At 38.9% G+C, this 20,961-nt stretch overlaps 1 protein-coding gene across 3 annotated transcripts in view; it reads left to right on the top strand.

The window, feature by feature from the left end:
* CLASP2 (cytoplasmic linker associated protein 2) overlaps positions 1–20,961 on the top strand; it is a 127,747-nt gene that overhangs the window by 51,269 nt on the left and 55,517 nt on the right. For all 3 annotated transcript variants that reach the window (XM_026034979.1, XM_026034978.1, XM_026034977.1), the window contains exons 9-14: positions 12,505–12,584; positions 15,085–15,177; positions 15,859–16,004; positions 16,711–16,846; positions 19,606–19,676; positions 20,539–20,598. In XM_026034979.1, the coding sequence (XP_025890764.1) occupies positions 12,505–12,584; positions 15,085–15,177; positions 15,859–16,004; positions 16,711–16,846; positions 19,606–19,676; positions 20,539–20,598 (586 nt within the window). The remainder of the gene's footprint in view (positions 1–12,504; positions 12,585–15,084; positions 15,178–15,858; positions 16,005–16,710; positions 16,847–19,605; positions 19,677–20,538; positions 20,599–20,961) is intronic.

Genomic DNA, 20,961 nt, shown 5'->3' with positions numbered 1-20,961 from the left:
AAGCAGTAGCTACAGGTGCTTTGGGTCCACAGCTGCTCCATTTCCAGTTTAGTCATCTGTGGAATCTGCTGAACTAAGTTTTCTTTATGACTCCTTTTTGTACATGTATGTGGGTGCCTCTGTGTATGCACACACAAAAAAAGCTGCTGTATATACACACACAAAAAAAGCTGCAGTGCAATCTTGGAGGAGGTAGCAGATCCTGCCAYTGTGTTGGTTTTGCCTTTGAAGATTCCTGTGGGAAAAGAAGGATCACAGTCAGCGCAAGCTGAGGCAGTCGCTCACTGCAGTTTTTCTCTTTAGGCTCCTGTGCCTAAGGAGAGGTTCTGGTGCAGGAAACTGTTGAGCGTAGCCTGAGAACACTAGAAATCTCGTCTATTTAAACTGGCTGTTGCATTCTGGAGAGCCTTTTCATACAAACTTGTTTTAGAAAGATGTATTTTCCTATTAACTGTAAAGAAAAAAACTTTTTTTTTTTTTTTGTGGTTGCAGAAGGGAGGAAGACTGTGCCAGGCTTTCTTGGGGCTGAGAAATATCAAACCTGTTAGTTGCACTGCCTTCCTTGCTTGTGATGTTGCCTGCTATAATTTTATGCTAGAGAGACATGCTGGACTTTTCATTATATACTTTATAGAGATGTTTCTTATTTAAGAAATTGATTGTTCCATCCCTGGTCAGATATTGAGTTTGAAAGGACTATCACGCAGAAAGGTTTGCAGTCTGTCTGGCAGTCACTTTCCATTTAGCGTAGGAAATGCACTTGGGCTTTGGACATGCAAAGTGGTTGGTCAGGGAGCCAAGCTGCGAAACAGGTATTTATGTTATGAATAGCACTGTGCTAGCCAGGATGGAATTTCATTCCCTCGTGCTAGAAATGAGGGTGCAAGACCTTTTCCCGGCCTCGGAGAGGGTGAGAAAGCCTCTGGAATTGCTGCCTTTGCCAGCAGGGGTGGTGGGTCTGTAGAAGATGGATTGCTAGAAGGGAATAACGAGCTTAACAGGCTGCTGGTTACTGGGCTGACTGAAATCCAGGAGCGTTTCTCATCTGGCTTTGTTGCTTGGAAGTGTTCGCACACTGACCTCTTTCTTTTGATGAATAAAAAGTGATGGAYCTTCAGCTGAAAGGTGCATATTTCCTGGCATATTTGCTTTTACATGGTCAGTACATTTTTAAGAGTTAGTCCTTCCCCAGAAGGTAGAGAATGTGGCATAGCTGCTGTGCTGATTTGGGGCTTATTCATCTTTTTTAAATGGCAGGGCTTCTAGAATAGCTCTTTGCCCAAAGACCTGCTTACTGRGAATACACACAGTTGGTGTTTCAAAAATTGGATACTCACTGGCTCTTGGCAGTATGGTGAGCAGATTTTTTCATTGTAAGAGACATCATAATTTACAGTTGCAAAATGCTCTTAGTCTGAGTACATTAGCCAGATGAACCATATTCCTGTTCCTCTGCTGTTCCGGGTATTGTAGAGGGCTGTGGCAGGTTCTCTTGCCAGTGTCAGCTTTGTGTTCCAAGACTTCTAGGAAACTGTGCTCGTATCCTATTCAAAAGCTCTATATAGTCTCATGGTGAGTAGGAAACTTCAGCCTATAGCTCAMCAGGAAGACTGGCCTCCATCCTCTTCCCAAATGTCAGGCTTGCTCAGTGTTCTTTAAGTTGGGTTTAATGTAGGAATAGAACCGTGTGGTTTTTGGAAGAAAAGATTGCTAATGAGACCTAGTCATGATGATAGTTTGAATGAACTGCCCAATAGCTGTTCCACGAGAACCTCAGCGGGGTTGGAACATAGTTATTAGTGTTATAATTTCAGTCAATAGGTGGACTTTCTGCAGCTGTCTTTAGCAGGAAGTTACTATATGAAGTATTTTATGTATGTTTGGRCCTACAAGCTTTATTGTATGTTGCTTACTGACTAGCACGACTAGTTATTATAACTTTTAAAAGAATGTATGTAGCTTGAAGATGAGTCATCCAGCAGCAAAGGGGATGTTAACAAATCTCAGCCTTAATGGTAAGTGCAGTTTAATAAAAGTATTTTGGAGTAAGACTTGTCAAGCTTGAAGWGTATGAAGTGAACCCCAAGGAACTTAGTTTTTGTTATTTCCCATGAAAAAGTCTATACAAAAATTCTTTTTCGACATGTTAAGGTTTTGATGATGTCTTCTTTTGGTAAATCATTCAAAGGATCAGTCCTCACTGAAGGCTGGTTCTGTATCAGTTTGAAGTTTGATGCTGGCCGTGCATGAAGTACCACTCCGTTTGAGAACAGGCTTTATGTTTTAACCCTCACAAGGTTTGAAGCTTGGCTGAAACAACGTGGAAAAATATTTGTTTAGGCAGAAATTAAGTAATTGGAAAACTTTGGAGGAACCAGGAGCATAGTTCTAGCAAAGAGAAGGCTGTGGGATATAACAGCACAATACCCATCCTTAACTATAGAAACACATCCTTAATTACAGGACGCTATTCTCAACTTTAGTAAACTTGAGTAAGGTTGCAGCTACGTCTACAGTCCATTCTGTCMACATCATAACTTTTTTTGTCTTTCTTCAGCATAGTAGTACAGTTCTTGGAAAAGCATCAGAATGGAACTCATTTTCTTCTTTAGGCTCCATTTTATATTTAAAAAAAGTTTAGAGTCTTGGTAACACTTGGTAAATTGAGTGGAAAGACTGTGCACAGAGCAAAACATGGTACTGAAAAATAGGTACTTCCCTACAGAAATCTTAGCCAGGTTAACATCTCTCCTGCAAATTATAGTGGCTGCATAATGTAGTTTTGAAACATTTTTGATTAAAATGGCTTCAATGATTGTGGAACTGTAAAAACAAACCATTAGTGAATGGTCTTGAAGTGGGGGAAATGCGTTGCTCTTCGATACAAAATGATGTGTGAATCATTTGTGTTGACTTAGTGCTCTTTATTTTTTTTTTTAAGTGCTGCAGTAAATAAATTCAGGAATGCTAATTTTGCATGACTCTGCAATAGTCTTTCTCTTGCTTGTGCCTTCATTAAGTAATTTCTTTGAAATACTGTAATTTTTTTTCCAAGTCGCCATTTTAGAAAAGCCTATAAAATAAACTAGGATTTTGGCCCTTCATAAGATACAAAACTGCTCTGAGATCATCTTATTCAAAAGAGCATTACTGACATTCCTATGGCAGTTGCTTCCATTTGTGGGCTTGCAGATTGTTCTGAATTCCAGACATTTTTCTTCCAGAGGCCGACTGAAATCAGCGTTTTTGCCTTTCTGACCTCCCTTTGAGGTCAGCCTTGGGGCTTCTTGCAGAATGTCCTTTTGCTTCCTTGTCCCCACAGTGGGTATAAATTAACTTCCATCCCAATAGATACTTGCCTATGGAATTGCGGGGTTGCACGGAAAAGATCTACCAATATTTTTTAGCAGTGTGGGTAGTTTTTTACATCCAGTATTTTGGTCAACTAAATCAAAGTGCGCACAGTCATCAAGTATTGCTGTGTGAACCTGAGGCAGAATTCAAGAGAATAGGAGGATTTCCAGCATTTCAGATTCCCCTGGAGTTGTTCTATTTTCTGCTTGCTCTTTACTCCCGTAAACTTGGCCTTAAGGTTTCCTCACACCTGCTGTGTCTTCTGTTCCCCTTGGTCACAGTAAGAAGTTTCTGTCCAGGTATTACAGTGCCCATTGCTGTAAATTTGATATTTGCTTTTTGGGTAGCTCGTGAATGAGGAGATAGTCGCAGTGAGGAAACTGAAATGCCCGTATAAATGTGTAACTCTTGTTACCCTACCCATTTTCTGTGAGTATCATCCTAGGACAGYTGGCAGAAAGCATATGGTGATTTTACTTCATTTTGCACTAATTTCTAGAAGCTGCAGTTGGCTTGTGGGATTTATAATGGTGGGAGAATTATGATATTATGTATGACAGTCTTCGCCCARAAAGCTCATGGACTTCAAGGCATCTTACAAATGGGTGATGTAGAAGGGGCAGAACAGTGGAGCAGTGGCTAAGAACTCCAGAGGTGCAAACTTACCAGTGTGTAACTTTGTCTTGACACCCCTGTCCCATCCTCTGGATTGTCCCACATATCCTAGTAGTGGTCCCAGGAGTACCAGGTAGGGATGAGACAACCCCCAACTTAATTTGCTAAGGTTCCAGACTTGTTTGCCAGATGATGAGAAGGAGAGGGGATTTCTTTGTGTTCGTGTGACAGAATTCAGAAGGAAAAAAAGGGAAGGAAGGAGGAGGAGTCAGAGCTGCAATTTGTTGACCCCACTACTTTGAGTCCCTTTGAACTGTGGCTCTTCCAGAGAAGCAAAGAGAGGTSGGGGCTCCAAACCAGCCCCACGGTGCTGCTGCTGAAGAGAAGCTGCTTTGCTCACACAGGCCCCTTACAGCCCTACAACAGCCCACTTTGTTAGCRTTGCTTGCTGTAGCTGAGTTGCAGAAATGTGTGGATTGCCTGCAGAGGAGCAGATGTGGCTCCTCTTTGTATGGCAGAATAGGAAAATGTGTCTTTTGGATTTAATTTCTTTGGACAGTTTTTGGTGGTCTCGAATAGAAGCAGGAAACGTCAACAACATGAGACTCAAACTGTTTTTATTATTTTGAGTGGAGAAACTGGTGCCAATCATCATTTGCAGCAAGGGTGCAGATAGCATTTTGAACAAGCAAAATATTCAAAAAATGTCAGAACAACCATACCTTAAAAATCAAATCTATGACTTTGTCTTGTTCTCCTAGTTTACTTCTACAATTATAAATGCCACATTTTCTCTACAAATTTTAGTAGTAAGTTATAATGGAAAGGCAATACGGGTTCTAATATCAGTTTAAAATGTTTCAGGAAGAATGTAGGGTTGAAGAGAAATGGCAACCATAATGAAATAGCATTTTCTAAAGCCATTGCACCCAGAGTCTCCAGTACACTGACCCAGTCTGTTTTACATCTCAAATTATAGATGACACAAAAGAACTGTTTGTGTTGCTGTTTATTCCCAGTAATTTGTGTAATATAAAGTTAATCCAGTCTTAGCTTTTCAGGTACAAGCCTGGGAATGGGTTAAATTAGAATGTAAGCACTGAGTTATTTAAAAATACATATATATTAAAAACTGAAAACGACTGATGTTTTTACACTCCGTGTTAATATAATTTTTCAACTCACCTGTTCATTTCAGGCAAATTGGACAAATGAGCACGTCTCAAACATGTTCATACAATTTTTGTAAAAATTGGCAGCTGAATGGAGAAAAGGAAATATGTGAGTGGTTTGAAGAAAGACTACTATGCAAGCTTAAAAATCAGTATAATCAGATATTGATCGACTCTGAGACAAGATGAAAGGAAACCAAGTATCTGTGTTCTTGTTGCTCATGAACCTACTTGTTCTTCTCCACGTGCAGTCTCATGGATGTTGTCCAAACCCTGTCCCGGGCACAGCATTATTCATSTCTTCCTTGTGTCATCATGTGTTCTGTGAATGTTCCACAGACACAAGTGGAAAGATCTGCTTAATGTGCCTGAGTAGTGACATCCGTGTTTCACCCTGTGAAACTGCACTCAGTAGGCTTTGAGGCTCAAATGAAGGAAACCTCCTTACACCCCTTGCCCTCACCTTATCTCTTGTAAGGGTAGCTTACCCTGAGCAGGAGGGCTAAGAAGTTTTCCCTGGAGTGAATGCAAGCACAGAGCAGCCTGCCTAGCCTGTCAGCCCTGAGAAGCAGGGAGCCTTTGGGGCCCCCCATGGAAACGCTGCCCAGCTGCAGGAGGAAGGTGTCACGGTGTCAGCGGAGCAGCCTGGCTGCAGGTGGAAGCTCTGCAGAGCTTCCCTAGTTGTGCAGCAGCGGAAACACGAGTCGTATCGTGTTAAATATGTTGTACACCAAAGTACAAAGGTGCTTAAGCTTCTAAATATAATGGTTATAAGAATTTTTTTTAACATGAGGAACCCATGTATTTTTATAAATTTGTTTTCAGAAATATCAGTCTGCGCATTTAGTGGTTTTGTGGTTTTTTAAAGTTAGGAGTGAGCCATAAACAGATATTGGAGCTTTCACAGATGATTATGTCAAGGTATAGAGCAATTGAAAAGGGCTATGGGAAAAATGTTAGTGTTACAACTGTAGGTGGCTTTAATAGCGGTGCGAGTAAATTCACAGGCAGTAAAACTGCAACAAGGTAGAGAAATGCGTTTGAAGACACGTACAGATACTTTGCTCTTTTGTTTGCAGTTCAGTTTGTGCTACTGGTTCAGCATGACTTACTGTTCCAAGTGAACAGCATGATCTTCTTTAACCTGTCTAGTAAAGCTAGTAAGCAGTGGTTAACAGCAGAAAAGTTAGGAATTGGCTCATGTACTTTTTMATGAGTAAAAAAGTTTTCACACTAGTACCATTATAAAAACAAATTACACCCAACTAGAGAATATTGCTGTCATGAGGGTAGCTATGTGCAGGTAAATCTGACCTGTTCACAAGRAAAATCCCTTGTTGAAGGTTAACCGTAGAGTCTTTTATCAGAGCCAGGGTGGTTTCTTTGTGACGTGTCACATGTTGTTCAAACTTAAGCTTGAAGGTTCATGTACTGAGCACTCGGTGGAGGATACCTTGACTCTGCTCAGATATTCAAGACTGAAGAATATTGATCTCTTTTTAATGCATCTTTTTATTAGTTCTGTGTTTTGCTTGGCCTGTGGGATTGTTTTGATTCAAGTTTCTGGATTAAAGACCAGAGGTCTGTCTTCAAACCATAGATATTGGAGAATTCAGAACACTTAGGGAATTGAAGACCACTGATATTTTCAATATCTTTTTCCCAAGGTGTGCATACAAGTCAAGGTAGGTGTATATGAAAYGAAATTGCTTTAGTTGGCCCAATAGTCTAAAAAAGGGAAGGAATTTTCAGAGATTGTCAATGTTCAGTTTAGTTTTCCTACTACTTGTGTCTTTTTTTTTTCCAGAAGCAAAGTTGTCTTATTTTCAACCAGTAAAAGGAACATAATAAAAAATGTTATTCCAAACTATTGTATTAACTGTAGCTATGATATGGTATCCATATGATACCYGGAACAAGAAAGAGATGCTGAGCGGCACAGATTCGATCTGTTGAGTCCCGTATGAAAATCATTCTCGGAAAATTCCCCTTTGCTGTCTCCAAGTTGGCAGTGTGGATCATGACCAACTCTTCCCACAGGAGACACCCTTTTGAAAGAAGCTGTCCCTTCCATCAAACAGTAGTAAGTGTTGGGTGTAAAAATACCAAACAAGTTTAAAGTAAAGAACCATAAATACACCTTCTGCAGGAGTATCTTATGGCAACAGAAGATTCAGGAAAACTCACAATTTCAGAGGCTAACRAGGAGCAGAACATGCGTTAAATAAAGAAAAAGCCTTTACAGCCTTTACTGCATCTGCAGTAAGGAGGACTGGATGCAGAATTCTGGTTGCTGAGCCCCGTCTCAGTTCATCGCAAGTACCATGCTGCTAAACTTTGTTCATAAGCAGTTAAGATTTATGACATTCTTAAAAGGTGTTCCAAAAATCAGTTGCCAGCTGTATTGSATTTCATCTTGGTGTATTATGAAACAAGTCCGTTTAAGAAATAGACTGTCCATTGCCGTGGGTTGTCTTTGCACTTGTCCCTGCTTGAGTTCATTACGTCTGAGTGTTGCTTAAGTCCCTTTTGTCAATAAGSGGGTTTTCAGCAGCTGGCTGGCTAAGCTGTCTGAAGTTGTCATCTCCATGTCTGCTTCCACTAACTTAGTTCTCTCCCACCAGCACTGTGCTAGCACTGCGGTTATAGGGCCCCATGGTGAAGCAGGCCAGGGAGGTTTCTTCTCACTGAAACCACTCTTTTCAGCTTTTTTTTTTTCCTCAGGTCCTTTTCTTGTTGCTCATTATTCAGTTGAACTAATGACAAAATGAGAAGGGCAGAAGGAGAGTGTAGGAGTCGCCAGTTAAGCTCTTATATGAAAAGCTAAGTCAGTACTTGAGCTGACCCTGTGCACTCCCCCTATGCTGACCTGGAGCTGCTGTCAGTTCCTGTTTCTATCTAATGCTGCTTGTTATCGTACAAAACTAAGAGGGTTTGTAAAATAAGTTTGTAAGTGGTTTGCTCGTTTGTTTTGCTTTTAATCCAGAGTGATTTGTATCTTTTGTTTCCGTCTCTGGTAGGTAAGGGGTGAAGCTCTTGAACAAGTTGAGATGTGGCTGTATCTTTGTTTTGTTTTCAAGGGGAAAAGTAGTTCTGTGCTCCACCTCACCTTGAAGGAGTCAGAAAGATCAATCCTGCTACTGAAGGGAATTAGAAAATTGTGAAATTTTATGTATTTATTTATTTGCTACTTTTTGGTAGTAGTGCCTTTTGAAAAGTTCTCTAACACTAAAATTGCCCTGATATACCTCATATTAGAACATGAATCAGTTTTTATAACAGGCAAACATTTTGAGAAAAAGTATTTAAAAATAAAATGTGTAACAAATTTTAGATTTTTACTCCTTAATTTCCCTGTCAGTTTCAATACTCTTTTTCACAAGGGATTTTTTCCTGAAATAATTTTTTTTTCCTCCAAAAAGGCCAACAGAAAGAGAATGAAAAGGAATATTGGACTAGTAGAGAGTTGTTACGTAACACAGATTGATCACGTTTGTTTTAGACTACTTTAGCACTTGCGTGCTAGGTTAAACAGCTTGTTTAAGCTAGGTTTAATCAGCATGTGCTGATTAAACAGAGATGTCAGTGTGGAGCCGTGCTCACGTGATGCCCACATTTGGTGTGAGTAGGTACCAGAGCAGGCAGCATCAGCTAGCAGAAGTTGACCACTCCCCAAAGTTACCAAAGTGACATGATGGGAAAATCCCAAATGTTGTGATTTGAAGAAAGGAAGAAATAAATCATATCTGTTAATTCGTGGATGAGAAAACAGTTTCTTCAAAAGATAATTGATAAATATTTAATCAGTAATTTCTTTGCTTGTGCCCAGAGCATTTTCTGGTGTTGAACAATTCATAATTGAATCCAGAATGTTAGAAACCTTTAAATTGAGCTTTATCTAACCTGGATGCTTGAAGAATAAGAATAGACAATAGTTGTGAATTGAAAGATAGCAAGGGAATGAAATGTGTATGTAGTGTCAGAGYCCACAATTAAGTAATATGATGTCAATGGCAGTCATTTAAGAGAAGGAAAAAAACCAGTTCATGGGACACTATTTTTGTTAAAATATCTGCTGAGAGCTTAAAGATATACAAGGTAATGGGGGTTAGAGCTCATTAAAACTGTTCATACGGTCTTATCATTAGGAATCCAGTAGCTGAAATGGTGTTTACTTAGTTAAAGGGTGGTGTGTGCAGTGGATAAGGCTAAGAACATGCACCTTATGCAGTGGAAGGTGTTAGTATGGACAAGATACAATACGGACAAGATAGACTTCTGAGAGTTTTATCATCCCAGCTGGATCTCAGAAGGTAAACATCAGCCAGATACCTGTAAGCTTAGCAAAACGTGACAGTTGCAGTATGTGTGTCACCTTTGAAGGCAGCACAATCCGAAATGAGACTTCTGCAAAGCTCTGCTGGGGTAATGGCTTTTGRAGAGGAAAGTCGAGGCTTACAAATGCATGAGTGTTCTGTGAGAGAGACTGTGTGTGTGTGGCWAGGGTCCATCTACTTTGCATAGTAAAAGATGTTTCTCTGAATTAGGAAACCTGGGTTGAATTCCAAGAGATCTGGAAGGAAAAGGCTGAATGATACTTCCTCCTAGTGCAATTTAGAGTTTCAACTTCCCTATAATAAAAATAGAAGAGGTATTTCACTAAGTTTATTAGTTAATTTTCTTGGTAGAAAAGTGATGAAGTGATATTTAAGAATACAATATACGTTTCCTCCTCTTCACTCCCCCCCTTTATTAAGAGTGGTATTTTGTTATTTATGTAGCTAAATAAAAATATAGGACTTGCATAAACTGTTAAATGCAGAATCTTTTGCCTCTAATGTCAGAGGATCACTGCAATGCTGAGCAATATTTTACTTACTTGTAAAGAGCTTCATAGTATGGAGCTTCATAAGAATTCATARAAGAGCTTCATAAGAATTCACTGCTTTGTGACTGAGTTATTTTGATAAGAAGGGTAGAAACCTATATGAACTGCTGTTYAAATGTTTTTAAACTTTTTTAAAAAGAATAAGGAAGTCTTTTAGCTGTGTGAACACCATGTTTTAACCTTTAAAATGAGGTGACCTTCTGGCTACTCAGGCTTTCTGTTTCCATTTGCATTTCCTGACTACTCTGTTGTAATTAGGATTATTTGGGTACTCTGAGGCTTCCCTGTATGCCAGAGTATTTGGCAAGGGAACTCACTGGGTTACAGAGCGAGGCGACCAGACGGCCGTTCATTCCACCTAGCTAGTGTGGAGCCTGTGCCAACGTCTTCTTAGTCTTCTTTTTTTTTTTTTTTTTTTTTTTTTTTTTTTCCTCCAGGGTTTCTCTCCACAAAATTGTGCTTTAATTTGGAGAGCCTCTATTTTCAGGGCTGCACAGTTTTCTGCAAGGCAGAAGGGGAAGCAGATTCTGCAGCAGTGATTTCCAGTCATATGATGAGCCTTGTACTTCACCTCACCTCATACTCAGGATTCTGCTCACCTAAAGACACGTGTTAGTGGGTGCCATCTCTTTCCTTAAATTAGATATTTGAGCTGTCTTTCTTGAGCCTTGGGTGCCCTGCACCTTCCACAAAAAATCCCTGACTTAGAGTGATCAAGAACTTCTACAGAGGGCATCTTTCTGTTTCTCCTTTGGCCTCAAGAGCCTTCTGAGGTTCTTGTTGTAGTGACTTGCCTCTAGTAGATCTACGTTTTACCTTATGTGAAGGCTAGTGAAAGGTTCTGYTGACAGATTCTTTTGTTTATTGTTAGCCTCAAAACCTAAATGAAGTGGAAAATGGAAATAGGAGTTTGTAAGTGACCGTACATTTTTATTGGAGTTTGTGTACTCTGAAATAGTGGCRGATCCTCCCTGGCAGTCTGATAAGTGGACTCAGGGCTTGCGTCTCGGACTGCTGCCTAGGTGTCTGCTGGTTTTGAAGAGCGTTCTGCGTCCAACCTTGGCCTTTTCATCTCCCTTCTCTTAGTTAGTCAGGTCCTCGTTCACTTTGTGGAAGGTCTCATTCTGTCTACACTCTGGGGAGCGAAAAATAGGTGGTTACCATTTCTTCTTCTCCTTTTGACTGTCACTGACGGCTGTGGCAGATGGTAGTGGAGAGGCACATGTAAAGGATTTTGATGGTATGGTATCCGTTTGCACCATGCTTGAGCTTAAGCTGTCAAAATCTGTCAGATGTGCCTGCATCACMCCGCAGGCACCGTGTCCGCATTCTGCGAGATAGCACTTCAGTGCTTCTACACGGAGCAGCTCCAGAGCAGCGTGAGAGCTTGCTCTGCATAGAAGCATTCTGCTCTCGCAAGCCTGCCGTTGAGTCGTAGTGGTGGTGGACCTTGGAGTTTCAGATGWCACCAGTACACAGTGACAGCAGGAATCAGTCCCTTTACCATAAATGGCAGATCAAGGACTGTAAACCATGAAACGTTCTTGGTCCATGCATTCTCTTGGAGAATTCAGACACCCAAGTGTGTGATTTCTCTGCTCCATTTCAGGAAGGCCTAGTTCTTTGTTTCAGTGACTCTCTCAACCTTAACTTTATTTCCTATGTTTTTTATTTGTTTGGTAGGTAGTAAAATGCATTTGCCTCCTCTGGCTGGCACCTCTAAGGCAGGCCATTATACCACATACCCTTTGGCCTTTTCCTTGGCTGAAAGAGTTGGGACAAGACCACTTTTGTTTCCTTGTCCCGAAAGAGATATTTCTTACCTGTCCAAGAAGGAAATATTCTCCTGGACTGATGATGCAGCACCTGTCCTTGCTTATTATCTATCCATCTAATCACTGAAGAATAAGAATTAATGCTTAAGAATTTTCCTCACACTTTCTGTCTCCTTAAGAGAATACAGGGAAGCGCAAGTTAAACGAATCATGTAGATAATAGCAAAGGTGTAAAATAATTTTAAAAGCTTGTGGCACATGTCTTCATGTGAAGAATTCRTTTTGAGGAACAGCATTGAATGGTAAATAACTCTTGCTTTGGAGTTTGTGATTTGATATACTGGGTGTTATTTGGAACACTTAGCAGATGGCTGCTCTTAAGAGTCCTATGCAAATAATTATTAGAGGATTGTTGTACTGAACACTTTTAAATATAAAAAAATTAAAACGACACCATTAACTCATCATTTGGCAACTGTGATCATCTGGCAACTGTTCAGTATTGTTCCTTCTTTTAACAAATATATTTTTCTCTATGATTCAAGATGAGAAGCCATGCAGTCTTGCACTGGATGAATGTTCTGAATTTTTAGGCATTATATTGCATTTTTGAAGATGAGTATGGTTAATGATACTCATTTCAGTTTGAAAAGCTTGGTGTGCATTAGATAATGCTTAACAGTGCTTTGTTCTTATGTAGGTTCCTCTAAAGAAGGAGGGGCTGGAGCAGTGGATGAAGATGACTTTATTAAAGCATTTACAGATGTTCCTACTGTACAGGTAAGGTACTATGCATGCTTGTTTTTGTTTTGTTTCCAGAAATATGCTATTTGCAGTGCTATGCATTAATATTTTAAAATAAATAAATAAAATGTAAGTTAAAATTATTTTTGTTAGTTATTTCTTACAAAATAATTTGTATTATTTTAAGCCTTTCTTGATCTTTTCTAAAGAGCTACTGAAAGTAGTTGTAATTCTTTTAAAAGTTTGCATAAGCTTGGAGAATTTAGTATTGGGATTTCTTGGGATAACCAACTAATATTAGCCCAGGCAAATAAATTTAAAAGGAAGAATAGTATTTTCCAAATGAGAGCGTCTGAATTCTAATGAAGTATGTCTGGCCTAAATGTATTCATCTCTTGAAATACTTAAACAGGGCTTTATTTAAATACTAATGAAACCTGTTGGATGCTGAGTTCTTAGTTAAAAGATCAGATTTTAATTTTTATTCTTTTTAACTGGAAATTCTGTGGGAATTACATGTTTGCTGCTTCTACACAGTTGGGTCATCTAAGATGTTTGTACTTTCCAAAACCTCCTTTATAAAACTTTCCCTGGAGCTGCTGAGATTTGGAGGAGAACTATGAACTCATTGTAAGCCACAGTTCCCAAATGCCAGAGGGTTTTTTTAGGGCTCTTCTCATGATGCATGATTTTGCTTTATTTTTATTTCTCAAGATTGTAGTATAGGCATTTATTACATCTGCTTTTGTAGGCAGAARTACTTTGTAGGTAGAGGGAAAAAAGACCCACATATTCTTACCAATCCGAGTTGAGTTTGAGGTGGAGGGAAAAGGGAAGGAATTTGTGCCTGACCCCCAAATAACTTGTATTTCAAGTTCCAGCATTTGGGTTAAACCTGTTAGCCAGGCAAAATGAATTATATGTAGTATTCTTAAGAATAAGGATGTCCTGTTGTCCAACTTTGTGTGTCTGGTGTTGGACAGTGTCTGACACTGTAGAAGGAAGACAGATTCTGTGTCCTTGACACCATGCTAGCTACAAAGAAAGGGAGAAATTTCTTCAGTAGCTCTTGTGAACTCTTGTCATCTGAAATTTGACAGCTTGTTCTGAAAACAAGGAAAATTTATAAGAAGAGAGGGTTCTTTGTGCATTATTGGCCCCATTTTTGTGTCTGTTTTCATTGTGTGTAGTTTACTTGGAAGGGAGAAAACTATASTATGGAAATCTGAATTGGATTTGAAGGGAAGATTCAGCATTTGTATCAAGTCAGTCTAGATCACCTAAATATATGGTTATAAAACTCCAGTGTTGGATCTGCTTTTCTAATAATGTTTTCCACTTACTGTGCTCATCCCTCATATTTTAGGGMCATCGTATTGTTTGCCCTAGTTTGTGTTTGTGCTTTTAATTGTTCTGTCTTTGTTATTGCATTTCTCTTTATTGATGTGTATGCATGTTGCCCTCTCATGGATAAAGGCTTTYTATGAAGGTCATAAATGATTTTGAAATATAGTCTCAAAGATTGGTGTGTTAAAAAGAGAAATTCCTTATTTGCTGTACTGCAGGGATAGGACAATGCCTCAATATTTAATTTCATAAAAGCTATAAGTTTTTACAATTTTATTAATATTCTATTTAACTTAAAGAAGAAAACTGTGCTTGAATTATTAACGTTAATATTGGGAGTGTTTTCAAAGCAAATTGTTTTTGCAAAAATCTGATGCAGGAGCCTATAAACAAAAAAATGCTACGTCATTGACTTCAAAACACAAAATTTCATCTTGGCCTTATAAAAACATAAATAAGGACATTAAAAAAATACCATTTAAACCTATTTAAAGGGACTATGGAGAAGCTTGACAGTTTGGTATATTTTCATGGAATTATAGTTTTAATTTCATGACAAGATAAAATTATGCCCTTTACTAAATTCTGTGTTCTGTGCCAGTTTGAACAACTGGAATTGCCCAGATATACCTTTATTTGCAGCGGGAACTCGCAGGCCAGTTAAATCCCCATAAAGTTCACCACTCTTGTGATGGGGAAGAGACCCGCACCAGCACCCCGCGCCTCAGGTTACAGTCTGGTGCTTGAGGATCGTTTAGTTTTATTATTTCTAGAGTTCAGTCCTCTTGTTTTGAATAGTGGTTAAGAAAAGGAAGTTGAATCGAAAAATGAAATGAATTGAAAGGAAAAATGATATGTCAACAGGTTATCTAAAATTTCCACTGAACGAATAATAATTTGAAAAGAGAATATAGGTAATGAAAATACATATGGTTAGGTCATGAGATAGAGGAAAATTAAGGCATTGAGGAAAATGCTGACTCTTGAACCTTTCTAAATGAATGTACATTACTCAGTGATGCCCTCAAATTTGCTAAAAAATGCAGTTATCTCTCTTATACATGGGTGGTTCTGGGGAACTCTTAAGGGAAGATTTTTCATAATTCTGTTTTCAACCTAAAGTTGGTTTCCTTCATCATATGAACTAGAATATTAATGATACAAATGTTTTGTGTTTTTACTATTTCAGATCTATTCTAGTCGAGAACTTGAAGAAACGTTAAACAAAATCAGGGAAATTCTTTCAGATGACAAACATGATTGGGATCAACGAACTAACGCGGTAAATATTTTTATCTGACGTCAGGCTTGGGTGGGTGTGTTTTATTAAAAAAAACTGCAGATAAGTAGTTTTAAAACTTTTTTMTTTAATAAAGTTCAGAAGAGCGAAAGCTTTTGTTCTAGATTTCTAAATTTTGAATTTCCAYGTGTATTATCGTTTTGGAATAAACTTGAAAAAAAAAGTATGCAAATAATAAAATATGTCTTTATTGATGTTTAAGTGCTGGCTTTTCCAGAAGTTATCATGTTAGTTTGAGTTGTCAAAAAATACGAGTGCAAAAAAATGCAGTGCAAATGAAAAAAGAGTGCAAAAATACGTTGTGCAAATAAGAGGCTTCAGTGCTTGTATTTTATTTACGTCTTTGATACATCTTAATCATGTACGGGAAATTTATATATGGATGTTATATTTGGATTTTTTTTATCAGATTCTCATATTTTGGTAGGACTTCGGAAAAATGTGAACGGAATCATGCATTTGTMTATTAGGAGACTGGACTGTGCTACTTTTTAGTTCAAGACTTTAATTAATAGAATTTCCATTTTTCATTGTGTTTCTGAATATCGGGATGTACATATATGTTAGGTGCTTACATGATTTTCAAAAGTACGTGGATACTATTTTCTTTAGAAATGCATAGTGCTAGTATGCAAAACTAAATGTCTTTTTTTTTCTCTTCAGCTCAGGAAAGTTCGGTCCCTGCTTGTGGCTGGAGCTGCGCAGTACGATGGATTTTTTCAGCATTTGCGGTTGTTGGATGGGGCTTTCAAGCTGTCAGCCAAGGATCTCCGATCCCAGGTGGTCAGAGAAGCCTGCATTACTGTGGCGTAAGTAGAATTCATGTTCGTTGCTCACATTGCTTGATTTTTGTGCAAACATGAATTTAAGGTGCTTGAAATGTTGATGGAAAGATTTTATTTTTGTATGTTATAGATTAAACTATGGATTAAAGAGCAAAGTCAGGCTCTGAAGTTGTAGAGGCAAAGCAGAAACTTTTTAAATGAATTTATTTAGTGATAAATATATGGATAATCCTGTAAAGTAATATATTTGAAGAACAAATTAMCATCATCAGACTGAGGACTTACCACAGTTTATATTAACTTGTGTTCAATGCTGTTTTGGACTGTTTTAAGGATCAGTCTTGGAAGCAGGCTTTACCTGCATTATAACAGTACAAAATCTCAAGCGTTAACTTTTTTCCTTGAAATTTTAGCTTATCATGTTTTCACAGTATATTAAAAGTAGGAATACAGTGATATTGCATTTCATATTGTATATAGACATGACAATTTCGGTTTTCAAATTGTGGTATTTAATTTTCATCATGAAATTAACAAATAAGTGCTCCACCAATCTTACATTTMCAATTAGGGAACGATTTAGAAACACGGAGATTAAGACATTTTATTTATGATAAATAAGATTAAGTATCTTATTTGGGAAGCTAAATCTCTAAAACGTACAACTTTTTTTACTCTTTTAAGAGGAGTGTAATGCTGTTAACCACTTYGATTTCTTTATCCTCCCCAGCCATCTTTCAACCGTTCTGGGGAACAAGTTTGATCACGGCGCCGAAGCTATTGTGCCTACGCTTTTTAACCTGGTTCCCAACAGCGCCAAAGTAATGGCAACTTCTGGGTGTGCAGCCATTAGGTTTATTATTCGGGTAGGTGTTCCTCTCTTGCTCTGGCTAGAAATAGTCAGGCAGTATTGCTTACCAGAGATTGTATCGGTTCTCAAATATAGTCTGGATTTATCAGATCTTTCTTTATAATGTTTATTCAACAGTGGAGAAGTAATTTTTTGGACAGGAAGCAAATGTTATAGAAATATTACCAAATGCAGTGAATATTGCCTCTTATTGATACCAATCAGCAGCATTATCCTGATAAAAATGGTGAAACAGGTATGAAAAGGCAGTATGCTTTCATTCTTTTTATAGTGTGTAATAGTCAAAAGGCAAGTGTGCTTCCGAGACTCCCTGCCTTTTGGCAAAATGCAGAGCAAACAAGCAGTCAGCAGGCCAGCAACGAATACTTGGGAGCAGATTTTCCCTTCTGTTGTGCATGGGTGCGTATACGCACCGGCTCACTCAACTTGGAGCCCAGCCCTCATCCCAGAACAGGGAAGAGGCCGAGCACATGTGGAGCAGTTCACACGGGACAAGGCTGTGGCAGGGAAGTCCAGAAGAGCTATTTAGATCTCTGCTGTGAGAAACATTTTAAGCTGCTGAGTGCCTAAAGCAGGAAAGGGAAATGCTGCATGTTGGGCCTGTTTAATGTCTGTTCCTAAGCATCTGTTACTAACCAGGGCCTGAAACAAGGCATTTGTCTAGGTTTGTAGGACCTGTCTTGGCACTTTTTGGTTGAAGGTCAAGGTAGGGAGTTGCCTRTAGTTTTTACATTAAAAGCTCTGTGGTTGTCTCTAGTCCTTAATGCTAGACACTTCCTGCTATTCAGTGTGATCCCATCCACACTCATAATTTTGTGACTTGTTAGAAACCGAAGTAATTTAACCACCTGTGCAATGTATTGCTGGGTTCAGGATATTCAGTGCTTGCCCTCTGCCTAACTGCTCTGAGGCTTTGTGAAGGCGAACCTGTAGGTATTTTTCTCCCGAGTTCTACAATGCACCATGAGAGGGCTTGTGAGCCATAGTTCAGAGAGGAAGAAGGTGTAAAACTTACACAGTGTGATAAAAGCTGTAAGAGAAGACTATAWTTTATGGTAGTATTATGCAAGCTCAGATTTGTAAGAAAAATAGCCCCCTTCTCATTGCTTACAGGAGCCAGATCAAGCAGTGGAACAGGAAAGCAGCATGAAGCAAAATTCACTGGTGATATCGTCTCAGTGTAGTTGAGCAGGAGCCTACATGCCAGCTCTAACTGCCCTGCTTTTGTTCAAATTTCTGTTGTTTTCAGCTTTAATAAAGTAATGTGTTTTTTTGCTTCCACGCTTCCAATCCAATATGTTCAAATACCAAACAAATAAATGGGTTGTGCCAGGTGTTTTGACAGTGGGAAGATTCCAGGTGTAATGGAAACAAATGACTTCCAGAGCCAAAAGCAATGCATACCCACTTCCCGTGAATTTCTGTCCTTTGGATTAAATTGGCGTTTGTCGAGGAAAGTGTGATCTGTGGGACTTTAAGGGCCCAGGGCGGGTGTAACGGCTTTTGGAGGCTGAGTTTGGCTTGTAAAATGCTACCAGAAACCACTGGCCCGTTCCCCAGAAGCACCAGCCGTTCCAGATCCTCCTGCTTTAGTGTCTTGGTGCTGTGAGAGAGATCACTGAGAGAGAGAGGGGCTGTTAAGCAGTCAGTCCTTCTGTGATCTTCAAGAGCTCCAGCTTGTCTTTGCCMCTTCCATTTCTGTGTAGCCTTTTGGAAGTGAGATATAGGTGGCTCCAAAGATYTGGAACATATGGTTTTCTGCATCTATGATTTTTTGGATTTTTTTTTCTCCATATTTGCTTATTGTGCACTTTCTGGCGGTGTACAGTATAGTACTCTTAAAATTGAAAAGTGTTCTATCAGAAGGAACAAATATAACTGTTAGGCTCTTCTGGACTTCTGGCTTCATTCCCTGTTAATGCTGAAGTTGTCTGTACTCTGAAACCTGGTGATTTTTCTTCTGCTTTGAGTGATTTGGGTGTTTGTATCCTGGAACATTTTTTCCTGTAAGGAAAAAAATACATGAAATACTAAGAATTGTTTAGTATGGTAATCCYTAGGCCTTTCTTTATACTAAGGTTTTTTTAATATACTCTACAATTTTATACAATATTGGGGGGTGATTTTAAAGTTTACCCAGACCATGCTACTGTTACTGGGAATTAAAATGATACAACTCTGTGTCCAAGTTAAGTAAAGTAGGGCTACATTAATTCTAAATAAAAGAATTGTTTGAGGATTTAATGTAGTTAATCTTGGCCAACTTAAATGGTAATTCAAGAGGGCTTTTTTGAGTCTTCCCATGAGGATGTAGTAGTTGTTTCTATATAGATTCTATAAGTGGATTTGTTTTTAAATGGATTACATACCGTGTTCATTTTATTGACGTGTTTTGCATTAGAAGCAATTTGGTACTTCCAGCTATTTCTAAAGATTAATCCCTAAAAGAATGCTCGTATTTTTAAATTGATTGCTCTTTTGCCCAATTTTGACTTTTTTTTTTATCTTTTATTTGTGGTTTCTGATAGCTAAATAATATGTATCACAACTATTGGAAATTGCTCTTTATTTTCTTTTAAAAAGTGTGATTCATATGCTAATCACAGCAGTCTCCTTTTAATAATATTCTACATTTAGTTTCAGTRCAGATTTTGATATGATATTGTCATTTTTATGATGTTCAGAACTCTAGGTTAATATTACATTAAAAAAAAATACTTCTGTAATTAACTGCTTTGTCTTACTTTTTTTCAGCATACCCATGTGCCCAGACTTATACCTTTAATAACAAGCAACTGTACCTCAAAATCAGTTCCAGTTAGAAGGTGAGTGTATTATAAATAACTTTTTTCAGTTGTTCCTTTTTAAATATGATTGTATGAATACATGTTAATCACCTGGGTGCTGTTGAAAGAACAGACTTTTTTCGGACATAGAGGACACAAATTGTGTGTCCTCCCTTCATCCTTCTAAAGAATTCATTCTACTGTTTAAAGTGTTTGTAACACCTACTGAAGGAGTGCCTTCTGTATATTATATACTATAATGCAGGTGAGAGCAGCTGTAGTTAAAGCCAGGTTTTTCTAGCTAATGAGAATAAACAACCGTGGTTATTGAGAAGCCAGGCTGTTGGGAGGCATTTGTGGGCACGAGGGGACAGCCCTGCACATGACTTGGCACAGCAGCAGCCCCAGCCTGGTCATGCCAGCCCTGACAGGGCTCCTGGGAAGCTCTGCAGCTCCCGCCCCGCTCCCTCGCACACGGGAGCAGTTCGGCAGCGTGTGGCTCTCTTGGGCCSAGGAGGACTTCCCAAATCGTGTACAGTGTCACCTGCATGTAAGAAGCTAGGCTTTGTCTGATGGAGAGCCCAAAATACAAATCCTGGAGAGTGTGGCACTGAGCAGGTGGCTGCTACTTYGTGTAGAACACGGTAGGTCAGACTCTTGCTGCCAACTGAGGTGCGTCTGCAGCACGCTGAGCTTCCAGGGACAGGGTCCTCGAATGCCTCTGTTGGCTTCTGGAGCCTTTTGGGAACCGAGAGGACTCTGTGGTGCACAGAACAGAGCTCTGTGGTGCTCACAAGAGCAGTTAGGCTGTTCTGCACCCACATTTGCCCTGCGAGTTGTATGGCTATGTCTGTGTAAGAGAATTTGAGCACYTTTACAGCTTTTTGTCCTTTCTTTTTAGGCGCTCTTTTGAGTTTTTAGACCTGTTGTTACAAGAGTGGCAAACCCATTCGCTGGAAAGGTATGGGGAAATACTTTCTTCCCAACKGTAAACTGTTGGTGTTTTTATTAATTAACTGTTAATCAACTGAGTGATTTTGTTATGGCATGAAATAATTTGATGGGGAAATTCTAATGAAAAATAGAACTTTCTAAGTGAGTAAAGAAATTAGCCACTTTGGAGCCTTTGGTACAAAAATACACAACAGTATGTTACTTTCCATGTTCACACATGYAACACACCAGGTGGTCTGGATCAGTTTGCCACAAAGTTGAGTTTAAAAAAAAATGTATTTCATAGTGATGCATGAAACTCTCTGGGGTCTCACTAGGGAAACTTATAAAAGTTTTGAGCTTTTTTTTCCCATTTGTAATGCCTTATGTG

This window comes from Nothoprocta perdicaria, unplaced genomic scaffold, assembly GCF_003342845.1.
Source record: "Nothoprocta perdicaria isolate Ctin4 unplaced genomic scaffold, notPer1 scaffold_154, whole genome shotgun sequence".
In the NCBI taxonomy this organism is placed as follows: domain Eukaryota; kingdom Metazoa; phylum Chordata; class Aves; order Tinamiformes; family Tinamidae; genus Nothoprocta; species Nothoprocta perdicaria.
This window is presented reverse-complemented; position numbering and strand designations above follow the sequence as displayed.